General features: G+C 42.9%; 2 protein-coding genes across 2 annotated transcripts in view; one reads left to right on the top strand and one right to left on the bottom strand.

Annotated features, from left to right (window-relative positions):
- Positions 1 to 19,210, top strand: part of SORCS3 (sortilin related VPS10 domain containing receptor 3) — a 962,887-nt gene that overhangs the window by 448,573 nt on the left and 495,104 nt on the right. The window lies entirely within an intron of this gene.
- On the bottom strand, positions 6,149 to 7,490 carry LOC143930601 (uncharacterized). The gene is made up of 2 exons (XM_077455087.1): positions 7,186 to 7,490; positions 6,149 to 6,906 (listed from the first exon to the last, which is right to left on the bottom strand). The coding sequence occupies exons 1-2, from the start codon at positions 7,435 to 7,437 to the stop codon at positions 6,406 to 6,408; spliced, it is 753 nt and encodes a 250-aa protein (XP_077311213.1). The 5' UTR covers positions 7,438 to 7,490; the 3' UTR covers positions 6,149 to 6,405.

The raw sequence follows: 19,210 nt of genomic DNA, 5'->3' as shown, positions 1-19,210 counted from the left end.
AAGATGCGACGGACAAAATCCGACGGATTTGGTTGTCGAAATCTCCGACCGTGTGTACAGGGGCTAAGAGGCCCTGTGGCCTGAGGGGCCTGCCCGGGACAGAAGAAGGCAGGATGAGTGAAGGGGATCCGTGCTGTGCAGTATAGAAACAATCTCACAGTTTCTGTAGTTCTCGTGTCATTGATTTTAGACATCGAGCTCTTTACTGCCACCTATGGCTACTATGTGCATGCGCACCCCTTGTGTGACAGTGATCTGCCTGTACTATGCTTCTGAGCAACATGTCAGCTTTGTAAAAACGAGCTGGGACCAGGTAGGAAGTTACAAGTATGGGCTGTGAAGGAAAGGAAGGGGAGCCGTTTGTGTACAGGTAGAGGGGCTACCATATATATAGGTGTGTGTGTGGGGGGTGGCTGACATATATACAGGTGTGTGTGGGGGGGTGCAGACATATATACAGGTGTGTGTGTGGAGGCGCAGACATATATACAGGTGTGTGTGTGTGGGGCTGACATATATACAGGTGTGTGTGGGGGGGGCGCTGACATATATACAGGTGTGGGTTGGGGGGGGGGGCGCTGACATATATACAGGTGTGTGGTGGGGGGGCGCTGACATATATACAGGTGTGTGTGGAGCGCGCTGACATATATACAGGTGCGTGTGTGGGAGGAGCTGACATATATACAGGTATGTGTAGGAGGGCGCTGACATATATACAGGTGTGTGTGGGGGGGGGGGCGCAGACATATATACAGGTGTGTGTGTGGGGGGCTGACATATATACAGGTGTGTGTGGGGGGCCGCTGACATATACAGGTGTGTGTTGGGGGGGGGGTGCTGACATATATACAGGTGTGTGGTGGGGGGGCGCTGACATATATACAGGTGTGTGGGGAGCGCGCTGACATATATACAGGTGCGTGTGTGGGAGGAGCTGACATATATACATGTATGTGTAGGAGGGTGCTGACATATATACAGGTGCGTCTGTGGGAGGAGCTGACATATATACAGGTATGTGTAGGAGGGCGCTGACATATATACAGGTGTGTTTGGGGGGCGCTGACATATATACAGGTGTGTGGGGGGGCGCTGAAATATATACAGGTGTGTGTGTGTAGGAGGGCGCTGACATATATACAGGTGTGTGGGAGGGGCACTGACATGACATACATACAGGTGTGTGGGGGGGGGCACTGACATATATACATGTGTGTGTGGGGGGGGTGGCTGAAATATATACAGGTGTGGGGGGTGGCTGACATATATACAGGTGTGTGGGGGGAGTAGCTGACATATATAAAGTTGTGTGTTGGGGGGAGGCTGACATATATACAGTACAGGTGTATGTGTGGGGAGTGGCTGACATATATATAGGTGTGTGGGGGGTGGCTGACATATATACAGGTGTGTGGGAGGTGGCTGACATATATACAGGTGTGTGGGGGGGAGTGGCTGACATATATGCAGGTGTGTGGGAGGGAGTGGCTGACATATATACAGGTGTGTGTGGGGAGTGGCTGACATATATACAGGTGTGTGTGGGGGGGCTGACATATATACAATACAGGTGTATGTGTGGGGGGTGGCTGACATATATACAGGTGTGTGGGGGGAGTGGCTGACATATATACAGGTGTGTGTGGGGGGGCTGACATATATACAATACAGGTGTATGTGTGGGGGGTGGCTGACATATATGCAGGTGTGTGGGAGTGCGCTGACATACATTCAGATGTGTGGGGGGTGGCTGACATATATACAAGTGTGTGGGGGGTCGGCGCTGACATATATACAGGTGTGTGTGTGGGGGGGGCTGAAATATATACAGGTGGGTGAGGGGGGCTTATCCACCTCCCAGCATCCATCCAGACCTGCTCCACCTCCCAGCATCCATCCCGCTGATGGAAGGGGGCTTTGATGGGATTTAAGAAAAGGGGAGACTCTGATGCAAAAGGGGCAATTTTACTTAATTGTGTTCCGAATCATAGCATTTACAAAAAAGATCCAAGTTTAATGTATTCATTCATTTACAATTAATTCATTCACTTATAAAAATATTTTTTTTGGCCTATGAATATTTGTAAAATAAACAATGTAGATTGTGTACTTAAAAGTTTGGAGACCCTTAGTCTACAGCATATTTATGCTATCTGCCATCTAAAATAACACAGAGCCAAGATGCCGGCTTTAAAAAAAATCAGATTATTCCCTCCATGCTCTGATCTAATTTCATCCAAAGAAGAAAATAAAAAAATACAAATAAAAACAGCTGCAAATGACTAGCTTTGTAAGAGAAAACAAAATACCTGGAGGAACTATAAAAATGAGCAAGGTGCCAAAATACACTTGTAAAAGCACCATGTGCGATTGTAAAACAAAGTTATAACTGTTGTAATCTTCCTAATTCATCTTGCAGAAGCCAGGGAACGACTTGCGGACGGTTAATGCAGATGCACTTTTAGCACGGACAGAGCAATGTACACTGGAGACGGATGTGCCTGGAATATAAAATATCAGAGATTAGCAGAGGAAAAGCAAAAAGTCCATCTCTTGGTTGTAGGCTTAAAAGGGAAGTCTCAGAGTGCCAAGTAAAATATATCCCCAGCCTCTGATCGGCAAATTTGTAGACATGCATTATTTAAGTTCCTTTTTTTTCCCCCTTGCCATCCCCCTGTTGATTAATATATAAATTCAGAAGTACGGACGCCGACAGTTGCTCGATCAATTTATAATGAAGATGGAGGCAGTTGAGCCAGCAGCTCACAATGAAGGAAAAATATAAAGCTCTCTAGCACTCCAGCAAAATGGACCTCATTAACATCTTTCTGACATTTACATAGCGATGTTTGTTGCGTACATTTTCAAACATGAACCTTGGTAAAGTGTAATAGTCTACTATGAGCCTCAGAAGGAAGACATAAATATCACTGAATCAAGAGCAAGTTAACTCTGAGATTCTTCATCTTAAAGAGGACCTTTCTATATGATGCCAACGGTCCTGAATTATTTGGGGTGCTGTTGAGAGGGGGTAACATGACCAGTCTGAAGCTGGCAAGAAAAGAGGTTTAGGGTGACGGGTCACCACAACTGGAACTGCTTTGGGTGAAGCATGCAGGACTTAACCTTAACCTAAGTCCTCCAAGCCTTCTCCAAACCAGTTCCAGTTTTGATAGTGGGTCACCTTAATGCTTTCTTCTTGCCAGACTGATCATGTTACCCCCCTCTAATCGACATCGTCACATATAAAGCAGGACCATTGACTACCATAATCGTAAGATACATCTTCAAACTGCTGACTTGGTAGTGTGTAATTGTCTACCCAATGTGAGCCTCAGAACGAAGACATAAATATTGTTGAATATTGAGAGCAAGTTAACTCGAGCTTCTTCTTCATCTTACAGAGAATCTTTCTATATGATGCCAATGGTCCTTAATTATTTTGGGTGATGTTGATTAAAGGGAGGGGGGGGGGGGGGCTACAGGACTTTCCTTTACTTGAGCCCTGCAAGCTTCCTCCCAACCAAATCCAGTTGTGGTCAATCTTATGCCCTGTACACACGGTCGGAAATTCCAACAGAAAAGGTCTGATTGGATTATATTCTCGGAAAATCCGATCGTGTGTGGGCTCTATCGGACTTTTTCCGTCGGACCTCAAATTTTCCAACAACAAAATCCGATCAGACTTTTTCCGATCGCATGTAGAGAATTCTGATCGGACAAAGTGCCACGCATGCTCAGATCAAATTACGAGACCAAATCTTTTGGCTACTAGCCGCAATGTAGTCCCGTTGCAACGAACGTAATCACGTTCTGAACGATCGGATTTTCCGTCAACTTTGTCTGACCATGTGTATGCAACACCAGTTTCAGACAAAATCCGTCTGAAAAAATCCAATGAATTTTGTTGTCGGAATGTCCGACCGTGTGTACTGGAGCTAAGCCTTTCTTCTTATCAGCCTCTGGCTGGTCATGTTACCTCCCTTTACCAACATCATCACATATAAGACAGGACCATTGCATAACACCCAACTTTTTGAGATGGGAACGAGGCACACCAATTAGCAAAAGTATGTAGGCATAGAACACTATGGCATATATAGGCATAGGACCCTGATACACACCCTTAAAGAGTAATTATACAAAAACATTAGATCAGTTAAACATACAAGTGCTTTCTTTTTTACCACTACTATTCATTTATACTGGCTTTTGAAATTTACAAGTGGAGCAATTTGGAATATGGATGAAATGTTTAGCACTGGGAAACACTTTTTGAAAGCTAAATAGTGCATTTTATATACAACTATATAAATCAGACCAAAATGAGGAACAAATGAGGAGGAAAGAGGGACTTTGTTCCAAATCAGGGACAGTTCCTCGTAATCAGGGACGGTTGGGAGCTATGCTATTGACCACCATTATCTGTAGCATACATTTTCAAACTGGTGCCTTGGTAAAGTGTAATTGTCTACACAATGTGAGGATCAGAATGAACACATAATATCACTGAATACTGAGAGCAAGTTATCACTGAGCTTCTTCTTACAAAGGAACTTTTTATATGATAAAAAGAGGGGATAGCACAACCAGTCTGAGGCTGGCAAGAAGAGAGACTTATGCCCCGTACACACGAGCGGACTTTTCGACATCCAAACTCCGACGGACCGAGTCCGTCAGACTATCCGATCGTGTGTGGGCTGCAACGGACTTTTGATTCGCCAAAGTCTGACGGACTTTAGAAATGAAGCATGCTTCAAATTTTCCCGACGGAACCAGGGATGATCCAGGGAAAATCTGATCGCCTATTGGGGGATCAGGAAGGAATTTTTTTCCCCTGCTGTAGTAAATTGGAGCATGCTCTGCTGGGTTTTTTTTTCGCCTTCCTCTGGATCAATTGTGGGCATAAAATTGGGTATCTGGATTGTACGATTATTTTTTATTTTATTTATTTGTTTTTAAGGTTGAACTGGATGGACTTGTGTCTTTTTTCAACCTGGCTAACTATGTAACTATGTAACTCCGCCGGACCCAGTTCTGATGTAGAAGTCCGCTCGTCTGTATGCTGTTCCGACAGTCCTAAAACGACGCATGCTCTGAAGCAAGTACGAGACGGAAGTGCTCGGTCTTGTAAAACTCCAGTTCGTATTGGAAGTAGCACATTCGTCATGCTGCAAATTCTGTGCTCGTTTAAATGTATAGCGCATCTTCTTTATAATGCTAGAAGAACGAAGTCTTTATTTATAATGCTAGAAGAACGAAGTTGCTTTGCTGCTCATATTCACTCACAGAGTTCTCACCAAACACATTTCTGTTTTATTTCTCCTCATCTCATGGATGATCTTGTTTTTATTTTAAAGCCCCATCTCAATATATTTTTTTTTTTTATTTTTTTTTTTTTGATTACTTTTTTTCCTCCATATTTTTGGTAGAATTCTTTACCATTTTTTTTATTGTGATCTCCATATTTAATTATTCTGTCAAGTAAAAAAAAAAAAAAAAAAAAGTTGGTAACTTGACCGAATAATTAAATATGGAGATCACAAGAAAAAAAATGTTCAAGAATTCCCAAAAAAATCTTGATGAAAAAATTACTCCAAAAAAAAAAAAAATAAATAAATAAAAAATGGTGTTGACTAATTTTTGGCCTCCATATTTTTGGTAGAATTCTTTACCATTTTTTTTATTGTGATCTCCATATTTAATTATTCTGTCAAGTAAAAAAAAAAAAAAAAAAAAGTTGGTAACTTGACCGAATAATTAAATATGGAGATCACAAGAAAAAAAATGTTCAAGAATTCCCAAAAAAATCTTGATGAAAAAATTACTCCAAAAAAAAAAAAATAAAATAAATAAAAAATGGTGTTGACTAATTTTTTTCAAACATATTTTTGGTAGAATTCTTTACCATTTTTGTTTTATTGTGATCTCCATATTTAATTGTTCCGTCAAGTTAACACCAAAAACTTTTTTTATTTTTTTTTCATTACCACAATAACCTTTTTATTTTTATTCTGGTGACAAGTTACCACAATAACATTTTTATTTTGTTTATAACCTCAAGGAGGTTAGTGTCCCTTGTTAATTTCACATTGTCTTTTATAGAAAGGTATTTGACCAAAAAACACATAGGCAATTATATTTTCAAAAAAAAATATCCATTTATTCTGGTTCAACAAACAAAAAAATGAAGGCAACACTGGAGAAAATTGTGACATTTGTGTAGCGTTTTGGCCCCAGGGCAAACGTGAAACTCTGTGTAAAAGAAAATTCAAATATTACGAAATCCAATATGGTCCCAGAATCCCAGACATCAAGAGCAGCATCAGATGGTATATATGTCCCCAGGCTGTGGTACAACAGGCTGTGTCTTTTTGGTCGGACCAGAGTGAAGCCAGGTCATCACCTTCTTCTCTTCGCTCCACCCTTCACTGCACCCTTCCCTGCAGACTTCCCTGTAGCCTTCCTGGGAGGCTGTGTCTCCGGTGGTGTACTTGTGGCAGGAGGAGGAGGAGGAGGAGGAGGAACAGGAGGAACTTGCTCCACAATATTGCTGTTGGCCGATAATTCTCCACTCAGCCCCTTCTGTAACGCCAAGAAAATGAGCCTTTCACAGTGGAGACGTTGGGCCATCTCTAATTGGTGGAGACGGCTGGCGATGTAGCAGCCATAGGCCTCTTCTGCGTCAGGGGGGCTGTTTAAGACATTAGTAGCCTCTCTAATTAGGCGCAGGGATTCCTCCTGTGCTAGCGTATTTTTTTTTGCCCTTTTTGATGGAAGACGGAGGGGAGGCACTTGTGATGTTGTCATGCTTCTACTAGGCCCGGCCACCTCCTGGCTGACAGAGGGCACGGCCTCCTCCTGCCTGCCACTTTCCCCACCTTCCTCCTGGCTGAGCTCCTCCTGTGTATAAAAAAGGGACATTGTTTTAGTTTTTTGTTCATCAATCCTAAACATTTTTCAGCTCCTGACTTCAAAATTCTGTTAATACATATAAAAGAGTATCATTATGACACCACTATTTCTTGTTTCTGCTGGTGACAAACATTTGTGGCCACTACTGTAAATTGATATGTCCAAATTTTAACTATTTTTTAACATCAATAATAGCGTACAAATTCGAATAACATCTAGTTAACATCATTAATATTATGAATATCACTATTTTTGCTCAAAAAATACCTGGCTCCAGCTGGGTGCATCCGCTTCTTCCAGGATGGAAGGCTCATCAGCCTCTGCTGAGGTGGAGGGAATGCTGCAGGGAAGGGTGGAGGGAAGGGTGGAGGGAAGAGTAGAAAGCGACTCCCTGGGTTTACACCGGTCGTCCAGGAACCGTAGCTTTTCAAAGTACCACAGCCTGGGTACATATACATCACCTGGTGCTGCTCCTGATGTTTTGGATTGTTCGATTTTCCTCTTTTCCTTTCGGTACATGTTTTGCAATATTTGAATTTTCTTCTCCACAAAGTCCACGTCTGCCTCTGGGATCCAAGTCTGCACAAATGTCACAAATCTCTCCAGTGTTGCCCTCCTTACTGGTTTATTAAAATAATCCTTGTGCTTGGCATGCCACAGATTTGACATCTCCTTATATTTGTCGATAAACAGACTTAAAAATTCCGGATCCCTGAATTTTTGATTCATTTTTCTGAAAGACAATACACAAGCCAAAAAACATAATGTTAGCTCAGACTCTCCTAATCTTAGCCCAAGATAGACTCCAGGATCTGCCACTTATTTGGGGAAATGGTTTAAACTTACCTTCGTTTTGCTTGCTCCCAACTTCTGTTCCTATTTTCGCAAACGAACATACGACATGTGATTTTTGTCGTTATATACAGTGCGTACGCGTAGAACTACGAATGCGTTGCCCGCCCCTGACGTTCTTTTAGTCAAGTTCTTGGTTTCCCGCCCTTTCTGCGCACTTACCGTACGTACGACATGTGATTTTGTCGTAAGATCCAGTGCGTACGCGTAGAACTACGCCTGCGTTGCCCGCCCCTGACGTTCTTTTAGTCAAGTTCTTGTTTTCCCGCCCTTTCTGCGCACTTACCGTACGTACGACGTGTGATTTTGTCGTAAGATCCAGTGCGTACGCGTAGAACTACGCCTGCGTTGCCCGCCCCTGACGTTCTTTTAGTCAAGTTCATGTTTTCCCGCCCCTTTCTGCGCACTTAACGTACGTACGACATGTGCATTTTGGCGTAAGATCCAGTGCGTACGCGTAGAACTACGCCTGCGTTGCCCGCCCCTGACGTTCTTTTAGTCAAGTTCATGTTTTCCCGCCCCTTTCTGCGCACTTACCGTACGTACGACGTGTGATTTTGTCGTAAGATCCAGTGCGTACGCGTAGAACTACGCCTGCGTTGCCCGCCCCTGACGTTCTTTTAGTCAAGTTCATGTTTTCCCGCCCCTTTCTGCGCACTTAACGTACGTACGACATGTGCATTTTGGCGTAAGATCCAGTGCGTACGCGTAGAACTACGCCTGCGTTGCCCGCCCCTGACGTTCTTTTAGTCAAGTTCATGTTTTCCCGCCCCTTTCTGCGCACTTAACGTACGTACGACGTGTGATTTTGGCGTAAGATCCAGTGCGTACGCGTAGAACTACGCCTGCTTTGCCCGCCCATGACGTTCTTTTACAAGAATATTTCCCGCCCCCTTTTCTCTACGGTGCGCAGTAGGAGAGACATGGCGGAAACACAACAGGTGCTTGATCTTAACGACTCCAGTAGTCACGAATCCCCGGAGCCACAAACGTCCCGATCCGGAAAGAGGAGATTTAAGGCCTCAAATATGGCATTTCAAGAGATGGTGGAGATGGTGGCAATCTTGCGAAGTAAGGATTATGATGGCAAGTATGGACCATACACCCATCCGAACTTGCGCAAGGCCAGAATCATGGCCAAAGTAGTTAAGACCCTGCATAATCGTTTTGGGGTACGACGGTCAAAAGACCAATTGAGGAAACGGTGGTCCGACCTGAAATTGAGGGAGCCGGATCAATACAGAAGGATCAAGAAAGTTCTGAAAAAAAGTAAGTACTTGTCGTGTGTTCCTATTTTATGATTATTGCATACAGATCCATATGCTTTACCTTTGTACAATGTAAAAAATTGCTGCTTTCATGTTGTATACAGTAAAAGAATCGTATCGTTTTAACAAACCCTCGTAAATTGTTCGTGGCAAACCTCGTTTATGATACAGGGTTTGAACAGCATTTTTTGGCTGTGTAATTTTTAGGACACAACAAATGATTAGGACATTGTGGTTTAGATGTGTTTCAAAATACAATGACTAGAAAAGAACATTCAGTGTAATTGAAGGAGAGGACACTTGGCAGCTGGGTAAAAACACATCTGCACTCATGAGCAAAGGTGTGGGACACCAGAGAACATTTATTAGGGTAAACCACACGCCACACGGGGTTCCCTGGTATACTTGGGGGGGGGGGGGGGGGTTGGGCATGTGTGAACCTTGGCACAAAAAGCAAATTATTTGATTTTTGGGCAAAGTGAATTGATTTATCATGTCTTCACATTTTGCATCTCTTCATAAACCGACAATTGTACAACACTTCTAATCAAGGTTTCATCTTCCTAGTTCTGGCCTTAAATATCTGTGTGCTAAAGTATACCTTTTTGTTTGTTAATTTCTCATAGGGCAGAAAAGCCTCACAAAGCAGGATCCCAGGGACCGCCACCCTTGCCAGCAGGAATGTGAGGTTAGCCCCATCCCCCCCGTGGATGTGCATGTGGAGGAAGGAGAGGTGGAAGAAGGAGAGGAGATGGGCACCCCACCAGGTGAGTGTCTGACACCACAGCTTCAGGTAATCGATGTATACCTGCATATTTCCAAACACATGTTTTTACATCTATTTTAGGTGATGTTGTGGTTGTGGAAAGCGACACATTTCCAAGCACCAGTGCCCCCCCCGAGGATGTCGAGGAAGGAGAGGTTGAGGAAGGAGAGGTGGAGGAAGTAGGGGAGATGGGCACCCCACCAGGTGAGTGTCTGACACCCCAGCTTGTTGAAATCCATGTATGACTGCATAATTTTTGACCAAATGTTTCCCATCTATTGTAGGTGATGTTCTGTTTGTGGAAAGGGCCCCATTTTCCAGTGACAGCGCACAAAGGCTGATTGGCCAGATAATGGGCTGGAATGGGGAACTAGATGACATGCGAACTAGCCTGGATCTCATGAAGACTCAGATTGACAATATGCAGCTGGAAATGAAGAACATGATCGATATTTTGGGGAGAATATAATCCGTTTCTCCATAATATCGATCATGTTCTTCATTTCCCTTGTTTTAGTTCAAAGATTGTTACTTCACCAATTTTTATGATTGTGGCTGATTGTTGTTATACATTTTTCATATTTTTTATAGAAAAAAAAAAACCACAAAAAAAAAAAAAAAATGTTTTTAAAAATTTAAAAAAAAAGGAAACAAAAAAATGTTTGGCAAAGAAAGTTAAATAAACCCAAAAAAAAATTTACATCACTAAATATTCAATGGCACATGTGAATGTGGCCAAATTAAAATTTTGAATAATCAAGAATGTGTGGCGTATTCTTTCAATGCTTAATACCAGTTTGGGAAAAGGGATTTTGTGTATCCAGTGACAATGGGCCTTATTGAATTTAATGAAAATACACTTGGCACTACAAGTGCACTAGGATAACATAGGAGACAGCACAAACCAAAAGCAAGCAAGAAAACACATTTCAGATTTGAGGTTCTTTTATTATTTTCCTCTTTTTAAAAATTAAAGATTGGGTGGCATTGCAATGGCCCCCCTACCGTTAAAATAAGTCACATATCTTTCGCGAACGTCACGTGCACTTTGGGGGGCCAAGCCAGTACGGCCAGTATCCAGGCCTGTCATGGATTCTGGACCAACTCCAGCCTCCGGCATTATTCCGGATAAATAAGTATTTGAGTATTTGTGTAAAAAATTGTGCAAAATGCAGCACGTAAGTATGACATAGTTCAGTTTGTATTCCGCTAGGTTTAGAGCAGTCAGAAATACACGGAACCGGCTGGCCATTATTCCAAATGCATTTTCCACAACTCTTCTCGCTCTGGCCAGCCGGTAGTTGAAAACCCTCCTCTCCGGGGTGAGGGCTCTTTGGGGGAATGGCCTCATGATGTGGTCGTCAAGAGCAAAAGCCTCATCAGCGATGAATACGAAGGGTAGTTCCTCCACATTCTCCGAATCAGGTGGCAAGCCCAGGCCACCTGTCTGTAGACGGCGGTAGAACTCCGTCTGGGCGAAGACTCCTCCATCCGACATCCGGCCATTCTTCCCCACGTCCACATATAGAAATTCATACTGTGCCGACACCACCGCCATTAACACAATACTGTGAAACCCCTTGTAATTAAAAAAGTATGACCCCGAATGGGGTGGTGGCACAATGTGGACGTGCTTCCCATCTATCGCACCACCGCAGTTAGGAAAGTCCCAACGGGTGGCAAAATGGGATGCCACAGTCTGCCATTCCTGTGGCGATGAAGGAAACTGGGGAGGCAAAAAGCAGAAAAAAAACAAAATAAGTACTTTTGCACATTAAACATTGTACATTACAACACAAACTTTATTTCACGCTTCTGCCTAGTCACATGACACCGATCGTCTGCTCCCTGTCATTGGGAGCAGTGATCAGGGTCATGTCACTGCTAGCCCATCCCCCAGACAGTTAAGAAAAACACTCACCCAGAACACACTTTAAACCATTCCTTGGCCCCCTTGTGCTTAATAAAACACCTTCACTGCATGTGACATTTTTACAGTAATCAAGACAATTTTTGACAGCATTGATCACTGTATTAATGACAATGGTCACAAAAATGTATGGAAATTGGCCAATGTGTCCGCCATAATGTGGCAGTCACCAGAAAAACAAAAAAAAAAAAAAAACGGTTAGCAACGCCATTACTATTTTCAAAAATGGCAAGATTTTACAAATGCCAGCAAAATAGACCATATTTACGAAACGATTGAACTTTTAACCAAAACAATCAAGAAACGCTTAAATTGTGATTCATTTTAACACATTTTTGTTTACTAAAAGACTACGTATCAGCATCAAATGATGTCCAAAAAAATCATGGTGATATATTTTTGTGCCTATCTTTCTTTAGAGCGAAAAGAGAGAAAAAAATGCATATTTAGAAAAATGCATTTTGGGTTTGTTGGTGGTTAATCACCAAAACTAAAAAAGCAGAGGTGATCAAAGACAACCAAATACAAAATCTCTTTGTGCTAATAAAATGAAGATAATTTACTAGGAGGAGCCATGTTACAAGGACGCACAATTGTCAATTCAAACAACGCACTGCCAAATCACCCAAAAAAGTGATGAAGGTCAGGAAGGGGGGAAAATCATTCCAGGGTTGAAGTGTGTTAAAAATACAATATATAATTCAACATTAATTTAAGGACACACAGACTCGTTGGAATTATATTAAGTGTGTGGGGGGGGGGGGGGGGATCCAGTTAAAGGACACACAGACCATTTGGGATACTATTAAGGGGGGGGGGGATTCAGTTAAGGGGACACAGACCATTTGGAATAATCTTTAAAATGTTTGGTTTTAGGATAAAGCAATAGAATGGAGCTGACAAAAGACATTTTTAGTGACTAGACTAGGTGGATATGGGCCTACCATAGCATGTTGGTGAGGTTTAATGAAGGCAAATATGCATGAAAAACAAAAAAGGAGCATTAAAAGATTGCAGCATGCATGAGGACAAAGGGGACATTCACACCATATTGCAATCATGGTAATTAGAGATTGAGGAAAGAAATACAAGGCATTAGCAAACATTAAAGACAATAAAATGTGATGTTAAATGCTAAATCTTACCTTAATATAGTCCTCCTGCAGGACCTGTATAATGGCAGAACAGGTCTCTGGGATAATAATCCCCAGAGCCTGGGGGGAGATGCCTGTCGAGAACTTCAGGTCCTGAAGGCTTCTCCCTGTCGCCAAGTAGCGCAACGTGGCGACGAGCCTCTGCTCCGGAGTGATGGCTTGCCGCATGCAGGTATCCTGCCTGCTGATATAAGGGGTCAGCAAAGCCAGCAGACGGTGAAAAACGGGGTCCGTCATCCGGAGATAATTCCTGAAATCATCAGGATTATTCTCCCGGATCTCACGAAGCAAAGGCATGTGCGAGAACTGGTCACGCTGGAGCAACCAATTCTTCGTCCATGAACTCCTCAACACCCCGTCCACGGACTGTTCTTGGGTTGCAGAATGAACTACAACACCAAGCGCAAGCAAAGCACGAACTCGACGACGAGTACGTACACGCAACATGGCTTCAAAATGGTCGGATTGTCAGAGCGAACTTAACAGACGTCACTGAAGAACAGCAAGGCCTGTGAAGAGCGAGCTGAAAGTCAGCGAGCGCAGTTAGATCGCACTGCAAAATACAGACACGAACTGACTACACGCACTAAAAAACAGATACAAACCTCACAAGCACAAACTGAAAAGCAGTGAAAAACGTTCTGAAAAATACGAGTCTGAAAACCGCGAATCGTCTCTCACCAAACTTCTACTAACACGAGATAAACACGAAATTAGCAGAAGGAGCCCAAAGGGTGGCGCACTTGGTATTGAACTTCCGTTTTATAGTCTCGTCGGACCTGGTGTACGTCACCGCGGACCAGACGGGCGGACTTTAGTGGGATCGTGTGTAGGCAAGTCCGTTGCGTCGGAACTCCGGCGGAACTCCGGCGGAAACTCCTTCGGATTTAAGTCCGCTCGTGTGTACGGGGCATTAGGGGTTGATTTCCTAAAGGCAAATTGACTATGCATTTTAGTTGCACTCTGAAACAGCAGTTGCTCCAGAGCTTAGTAAATGAGCAGAAGCTCTGCTGACTTTCATCATCCAATCATGTGCAAGCAAAAAGGCTGTTTTTTTAAATTTTGCTTGCATTTGATTGGGTATTCTTTGCAAAGTGAAGCTTTACCTAATTTACTAAGCTCTGAAGCAAAGGGCAGAGTGCAACTGCCCTTTGCAAAGTGCACAGTCTAGTTGCATTTAGCAAATCAACCCCTCAGGGTAACCAATCATTGCAAATGGAACCAGTGCAAGACTTACCTTAACCTGGGTCCCTCAAGTTTCCCCCCAATCAGTTCCTGTTGTGATAACAGCTTCTAATTGGTCATGTTACCTCCCTCTTATTGACACCACATATAAAGCCGTACCATTGGCAACCATTATCTGTAGTATACATTTTCCACTCAATGTGACCATCAGAATAAAGGTATAAATATAATTTAATATTTAGAACAGGTTAACTCTAAGCTTCTTTTTCCTACACAGGACCTTCATATTTGATACTAATAGGCTTAAATTATTTGTGATGATGTCAATCAGAGAGGGGTAACATGACCAGTCTAAGGCTGGCAAGATGAGAGATTTAGGGTGACCAATCCTTACCACCGAAACTGCCGAGGGGCAGGGTGCCATTGTCTGCCTAATGTGAGCATCAGAATGAATACATAAATATCATTAAATAACAAGTTAACCCTAGGCTTTGTTTCTTAATCAAGACCTTTATATGTGACCTTTTAAGTTTATCTAAGCTAAGATACATCCCTCTAAGCCAGCCATTGTCAACCATGGAACCCTAGGGCTCCTCCATAAATTGCTAGGGGCTTCTTAATTTACAACAGATTGACCTCCCAGTTGATGGTGTCTGCATAGTTCCGGAGCCAACACTACTTGTCAGCATAGAGAAGTACCACCGCTTTAGGCAGATCCAGAAAGCACAAAAATATCTTCTCCAGGCAGAGAGATCTGGGTGCGAGCCACAGCATGCAGACAATGTAGGTAATTAGAAGAGTCTGGATGGCCGCACTGCAAAACAAAATTGATGCCTTTATTCAAAAAATCACAGGAGCACTACAAGTGACATCATAGCAAGATGCAACAACAGCTAACGCGTTTCACACTACAGAGAGTGCTTATTCATAGCTCATGATAGCACCGATTTTGTTTTGGAGTGCGGCCGTCCAGAGTCTTCTAATTACCTACATTACTTGTCAGCATGTAACACTTGTCAGCAGCATGACACCAAAAATAATTTTAGCTATCTGTAAGGAGTGCATTCTGACCACCAAGGTAAGGTGAGTATGCTTCCCACAAAGGATGAGCCATGCCTTGGGACAAACTCAGTTTGGCCTGAACCCAGGGGGAAACTGTCACATGATAGCAGGCCATCCACCCAATCAGCTGCAGCTGTGGAAATCCACATTCCACAGCCACACGTAGCAAAGGGGCAGGGATCCTGGTGACATCATTGACCTAATATGACCAATAGACCAATTACATTGTCCAAATTTGTAGAAGGTAGAATTTGAATCAATGCCTCGTTTACATGGGCAGGTAGGAGGCTGTAAAATTAAGTTGTTGATTCATGGTTTCACCACCCTTTAACCGCCAAGTCTCAAATTAATATGGCCAGCGGCCATGTTAGGACACAGTGCCGTGGTTGGAGTGTTGTGGGCTGCACAAGTAAACAAGCCCTAACTGTAATATATCAATTCAATAATATATTATAAATGTGAAAACAACTAATAAAACAAGTCCACAAAAACCCAAAAGTAATCCAAAATATGTGCATCCACTCAGGATTGCTGTTATAAATCATGGGGCTGCATAAGCCCTACCTGACAGGGCCCGCTGGCCGAAAGTGACTGAGAACAAAGATTTATTAGTCCCTTTCTCTGCAGCTTCAGCTGCACAGATGGAGGAATAGGAAGTGTTCTGAAGCTACCTGCTCATTCACAAACTGAAGCATAGTAAACACAGTGGTACCGATCACTCACTGTGTTTATTCAGGAAGGGGCCAGTAAATTACATGTTTACCGGCTCCTTCCCCCGCTCTCTATCCTGAAACATCCCCCCTGTGTGGCCACAGCAGCTGCCGGCAGGAGAAGAGGGAAGTCGGCAGTGCTGCAGGGGGAAAGAGACACACGGGGTCCCGGACAGCAGATGAAAGGGGCGCATGTGTTAGAACAAATCCTGCTGCAGTGCAGCTGCAGGGAGGGGTAGGAGGAGAAGCTGACAGTGTTGCAGGGGGAGGCAGAAGAGTAACAGTATCTGCAATAAGACAGTACAGCCGACCCTCCTTTTTTGAACTTTTGGGGCCCAGTACAGGAGGGCTGGCTGTACTGCTTTATCAGCGGCCCTCATCCACTTGTAAATGTGAATATTAATGAGTCTCCTTCACCAGCGCCAGTGTTCCAACCTCCACCACATAAACATACTCACAGAGCTCACAACCACATAGCACAAGAGGTCTGAAATTGCTTTTAATCCTTCTCGGGGGATGGATGACTTTCTCTATGCAGTCACAGAGGAGAGCCAGACATTAACAAAAAATGCTGCTCATCTGGGCCAGCATGATGACGTCGCCGCTTGACCCTGGCCTTATGTGTTTCGTCTGAGGAATGCCAGAGTTTTCAAGTGGATGCACACAGTTTAGATAATTTTTGTATTTTTTGAGGACTTTTTTTATTAGTTGTTTTCACATCTATATTATATTAAATAATAGGTATAATACAGCGCAACACATATTGTTTTACAGTACTGATGGTTTCGTAATATTCTTTTTTCATGTGAGTGCTTCTGTTTTTCACATTGATAGTGATTTCATTTTTTTTTTTTGCCCTTTGCTCTAGGCACAGTCTGTTTTGTATTTTTGCATTGATTGCTTTTTGTGGTGTACAGACAATAGATGCATCTATGGCTATATCTATATATATATAGATACAGAAAAATATATACTATACAGTAACATAGAAAGAAAGAGAGAGGGGGAGAAAAGCCACAATAGTTCCATACGAGCACATAGGTAGCAATTGTCACTTTATATCATTGTTTTGCCATATAACAAGACATTTTTTCCTTGGCATAGACCTTTGTATTGTTAACTTAAGTTGTCATAAAATTATACACCTACTACAACAGTCTGGAGTCTTAGCCCCGAGTGTAGTAGACAATCCGACTGCATGACTAATGTCGTGGAACGCGTGGGTGCATGTTCTGTAGATGGAGAATCATTACTAATATTATTACCGTCGCTGTTACACTCCATAGGATTACTGTTCTGTGATTCTAGGGCTTGTCTCACTATACAAGTACATGTCACCGTCTTCCGAAGCCTTCTCCTCCCTCCCAGGAACCCGTCTAAGAAAAAGTTCCTCTATTATAAGTTGTTTTCTCGGAGGAGAAGTAAAAACACATCTGGTGTTTTCCCTGCTAAAGTGGCAATCGCTTAAAAAGACAAATATTGTTACAACTTAAATGAATTCACACCATAACATTAATAAAAGAAAGGAACACCTCTGAAAACACAGCGGCTTGAAATGCGTTAAGTATCATTTCTATCTAATGTCGCGTACACACGATCGGAATTCCAGCCAGAAAATGCGACCGTGTGTATGCTCCATCGGAATTTAGCTTTCCGCCAGCCAAAAATTGACATCATGTTCTCAATTTTCCCAAACGGAAATTACGATCGTGTGTATGCAATTCTGACATGCCAAAAATCACGCATACTCAGATTCAACTACGAGACGGAAGCTATTGGCTACTGGCTACTGGCTATTGAACTTCCCTTTTCTATTACCGTCATACGTGTTGTACGTCACCACATTCTAAACAATCGGAATTTGATGTGACCGTGTGTAGGCAAGACAGCTTGAGCGGAATTCCGTCTGAAAAACCATCAGAGCTTTTTGCGATGAGAATTTCGATCGTGTGCATTATGGTTATTTGTGTGTAATAAAAATAGCTGTTTCTAATAACTCTTAGCTGCTGTTCACACCAGTGCAACTTTTCATGCAAGTTGACAGCTCAAAATTCCATGACAAGTCATACCCATTTGCTCCTTAGCAAACGTTTGAATAAGAGTGACACCGACTTGCACCGATTTGAAAAAGTTTCCTGAGAAATTTTTGGTGATTTCATGTGTGACTTGCATTGACATCTGTGCATGAAATCTCATAGATGTCGGCAAGCTGCACACAAAATCGCACTAACAGGCAGCTTTGAAATAGTGATGAAGTAGCGCAATTTCAAAGCTGCATTCAGTGTGAATGGGGGCTTAGGGCTCATTGACAAGTGCCTTCATACAACACCTCCTTACTGTCTGTCAAATGCTACCTAAAGAGGGAACGTGGCTAGCTCTTCAGAGAGCATTTGTTCTATCATCTCCTCTGTGTTTTCTTTACCCTTTGAACCCCGTGATAGCGTGCAACAACCACATGTATTGCACACGGTTGTGGGGAGGTTGCAGAGCAGCCCTATTCACTTGAACAAGTCATGCTCAGTGGGTGCTAAGCCCGCAAAAAATGACAGAGGGTATAATTCTTAATTTAGCTGCACAGCTAGGCATCACAGCTGCAGCATGTGTACACCCCCGGTCACTGTTTTTGCAGCTAAAGGGGAGTGGTAAAAAACCCTCAACTGTGACATTTTACTGTCCCTCAACCACTAGCGTGAGCGAGCCCTTAAAGCTACACTCAGGGATAAGCACGTTTTGTCTAAATACATGAGGCATATGTCTTCTTATTTAAATCTTTCGGTGTATGTAAAAAAGTTGCATAGCATAGCTGTCCATCCATTGGAACTGCAAGTGTACATTTATTCTGTGCAAATGCTGCAAAATTTAATATTCTCAGGCTTTATTTTCTGTCATTCGAATGTGTGAATGTAGAAAATAGTACTGCATTATGACCACTAGATGGAGCTGACTATTGTACAAAATAGGTAAGCTCCTCAACTCCATCTACTGACCATAATGAGGAACAGCAGTGGATATAGCCTAAGGACATTTTATTCACAGCACAGTAATTGGGAGAAGCACACAGTGTGCAGTAAAATCAGAGGCAGCAATTTCAATAGAGGAGAGGAGCCTGTACAACTGTGCAAGACTGAAGAAAGGGATGGAGTTCAGCTTTAAGAAAAGTTTTCAGATTTTGGTGCTCTCTCTGGTGCTCTCTCTGCAAATCACAAATAATGTTTATTAGCAAGAAACTCTGCCATGAATCAGAAGCTTCGACAATCTCCGTACATCTGTGTTTTATTGGCTCTTGGCTGGGGCTGTTAAACAGAACGCACAGTTATCCGGGGCTGCCGAATAAACTTGAGCGATTACAACATCCGGCAATCCGA

The sequence above is a fragment of the Lithobates pipiens genome, unplaced genomic scaffold (assembly GCF_037356315.1).
Source record: "Lithobates pipiens isolate NorthernLeopardFrog02 unplaced genomic scaffold, aLitPip1_a1.2 Scaffold_25, whole genome shotgun sequence".
NCBI lineage: Eukaryota > Metazoa > Chordata > Amphibia > Anura > Ranidae > Lithobates > Lithobates pipiens.
The sequence above is the reverse complement of the archived record's forward strand: the minus strand, read 5'-3'. Positions and strand labels throughout refer to the sequence as shown.

Excerpts from the sequence above, each read along its gene's own strand:
- LOC143930601 (XM_077455087.1), bottom strand. The coding sequence starts at position 7,437 with ATGTACCGAAAGGAAAAGAGGAAAATCGAACAATCCAAAACATCAGGA. Across the intron at positions 6,907-7,185 it reads ATGCACCCAGCTGGAGCCAG|GAGGAGCTCAGCCAGGAGGA; the intron begins GTATTTTTTGAG and ends TTTTATACACAG.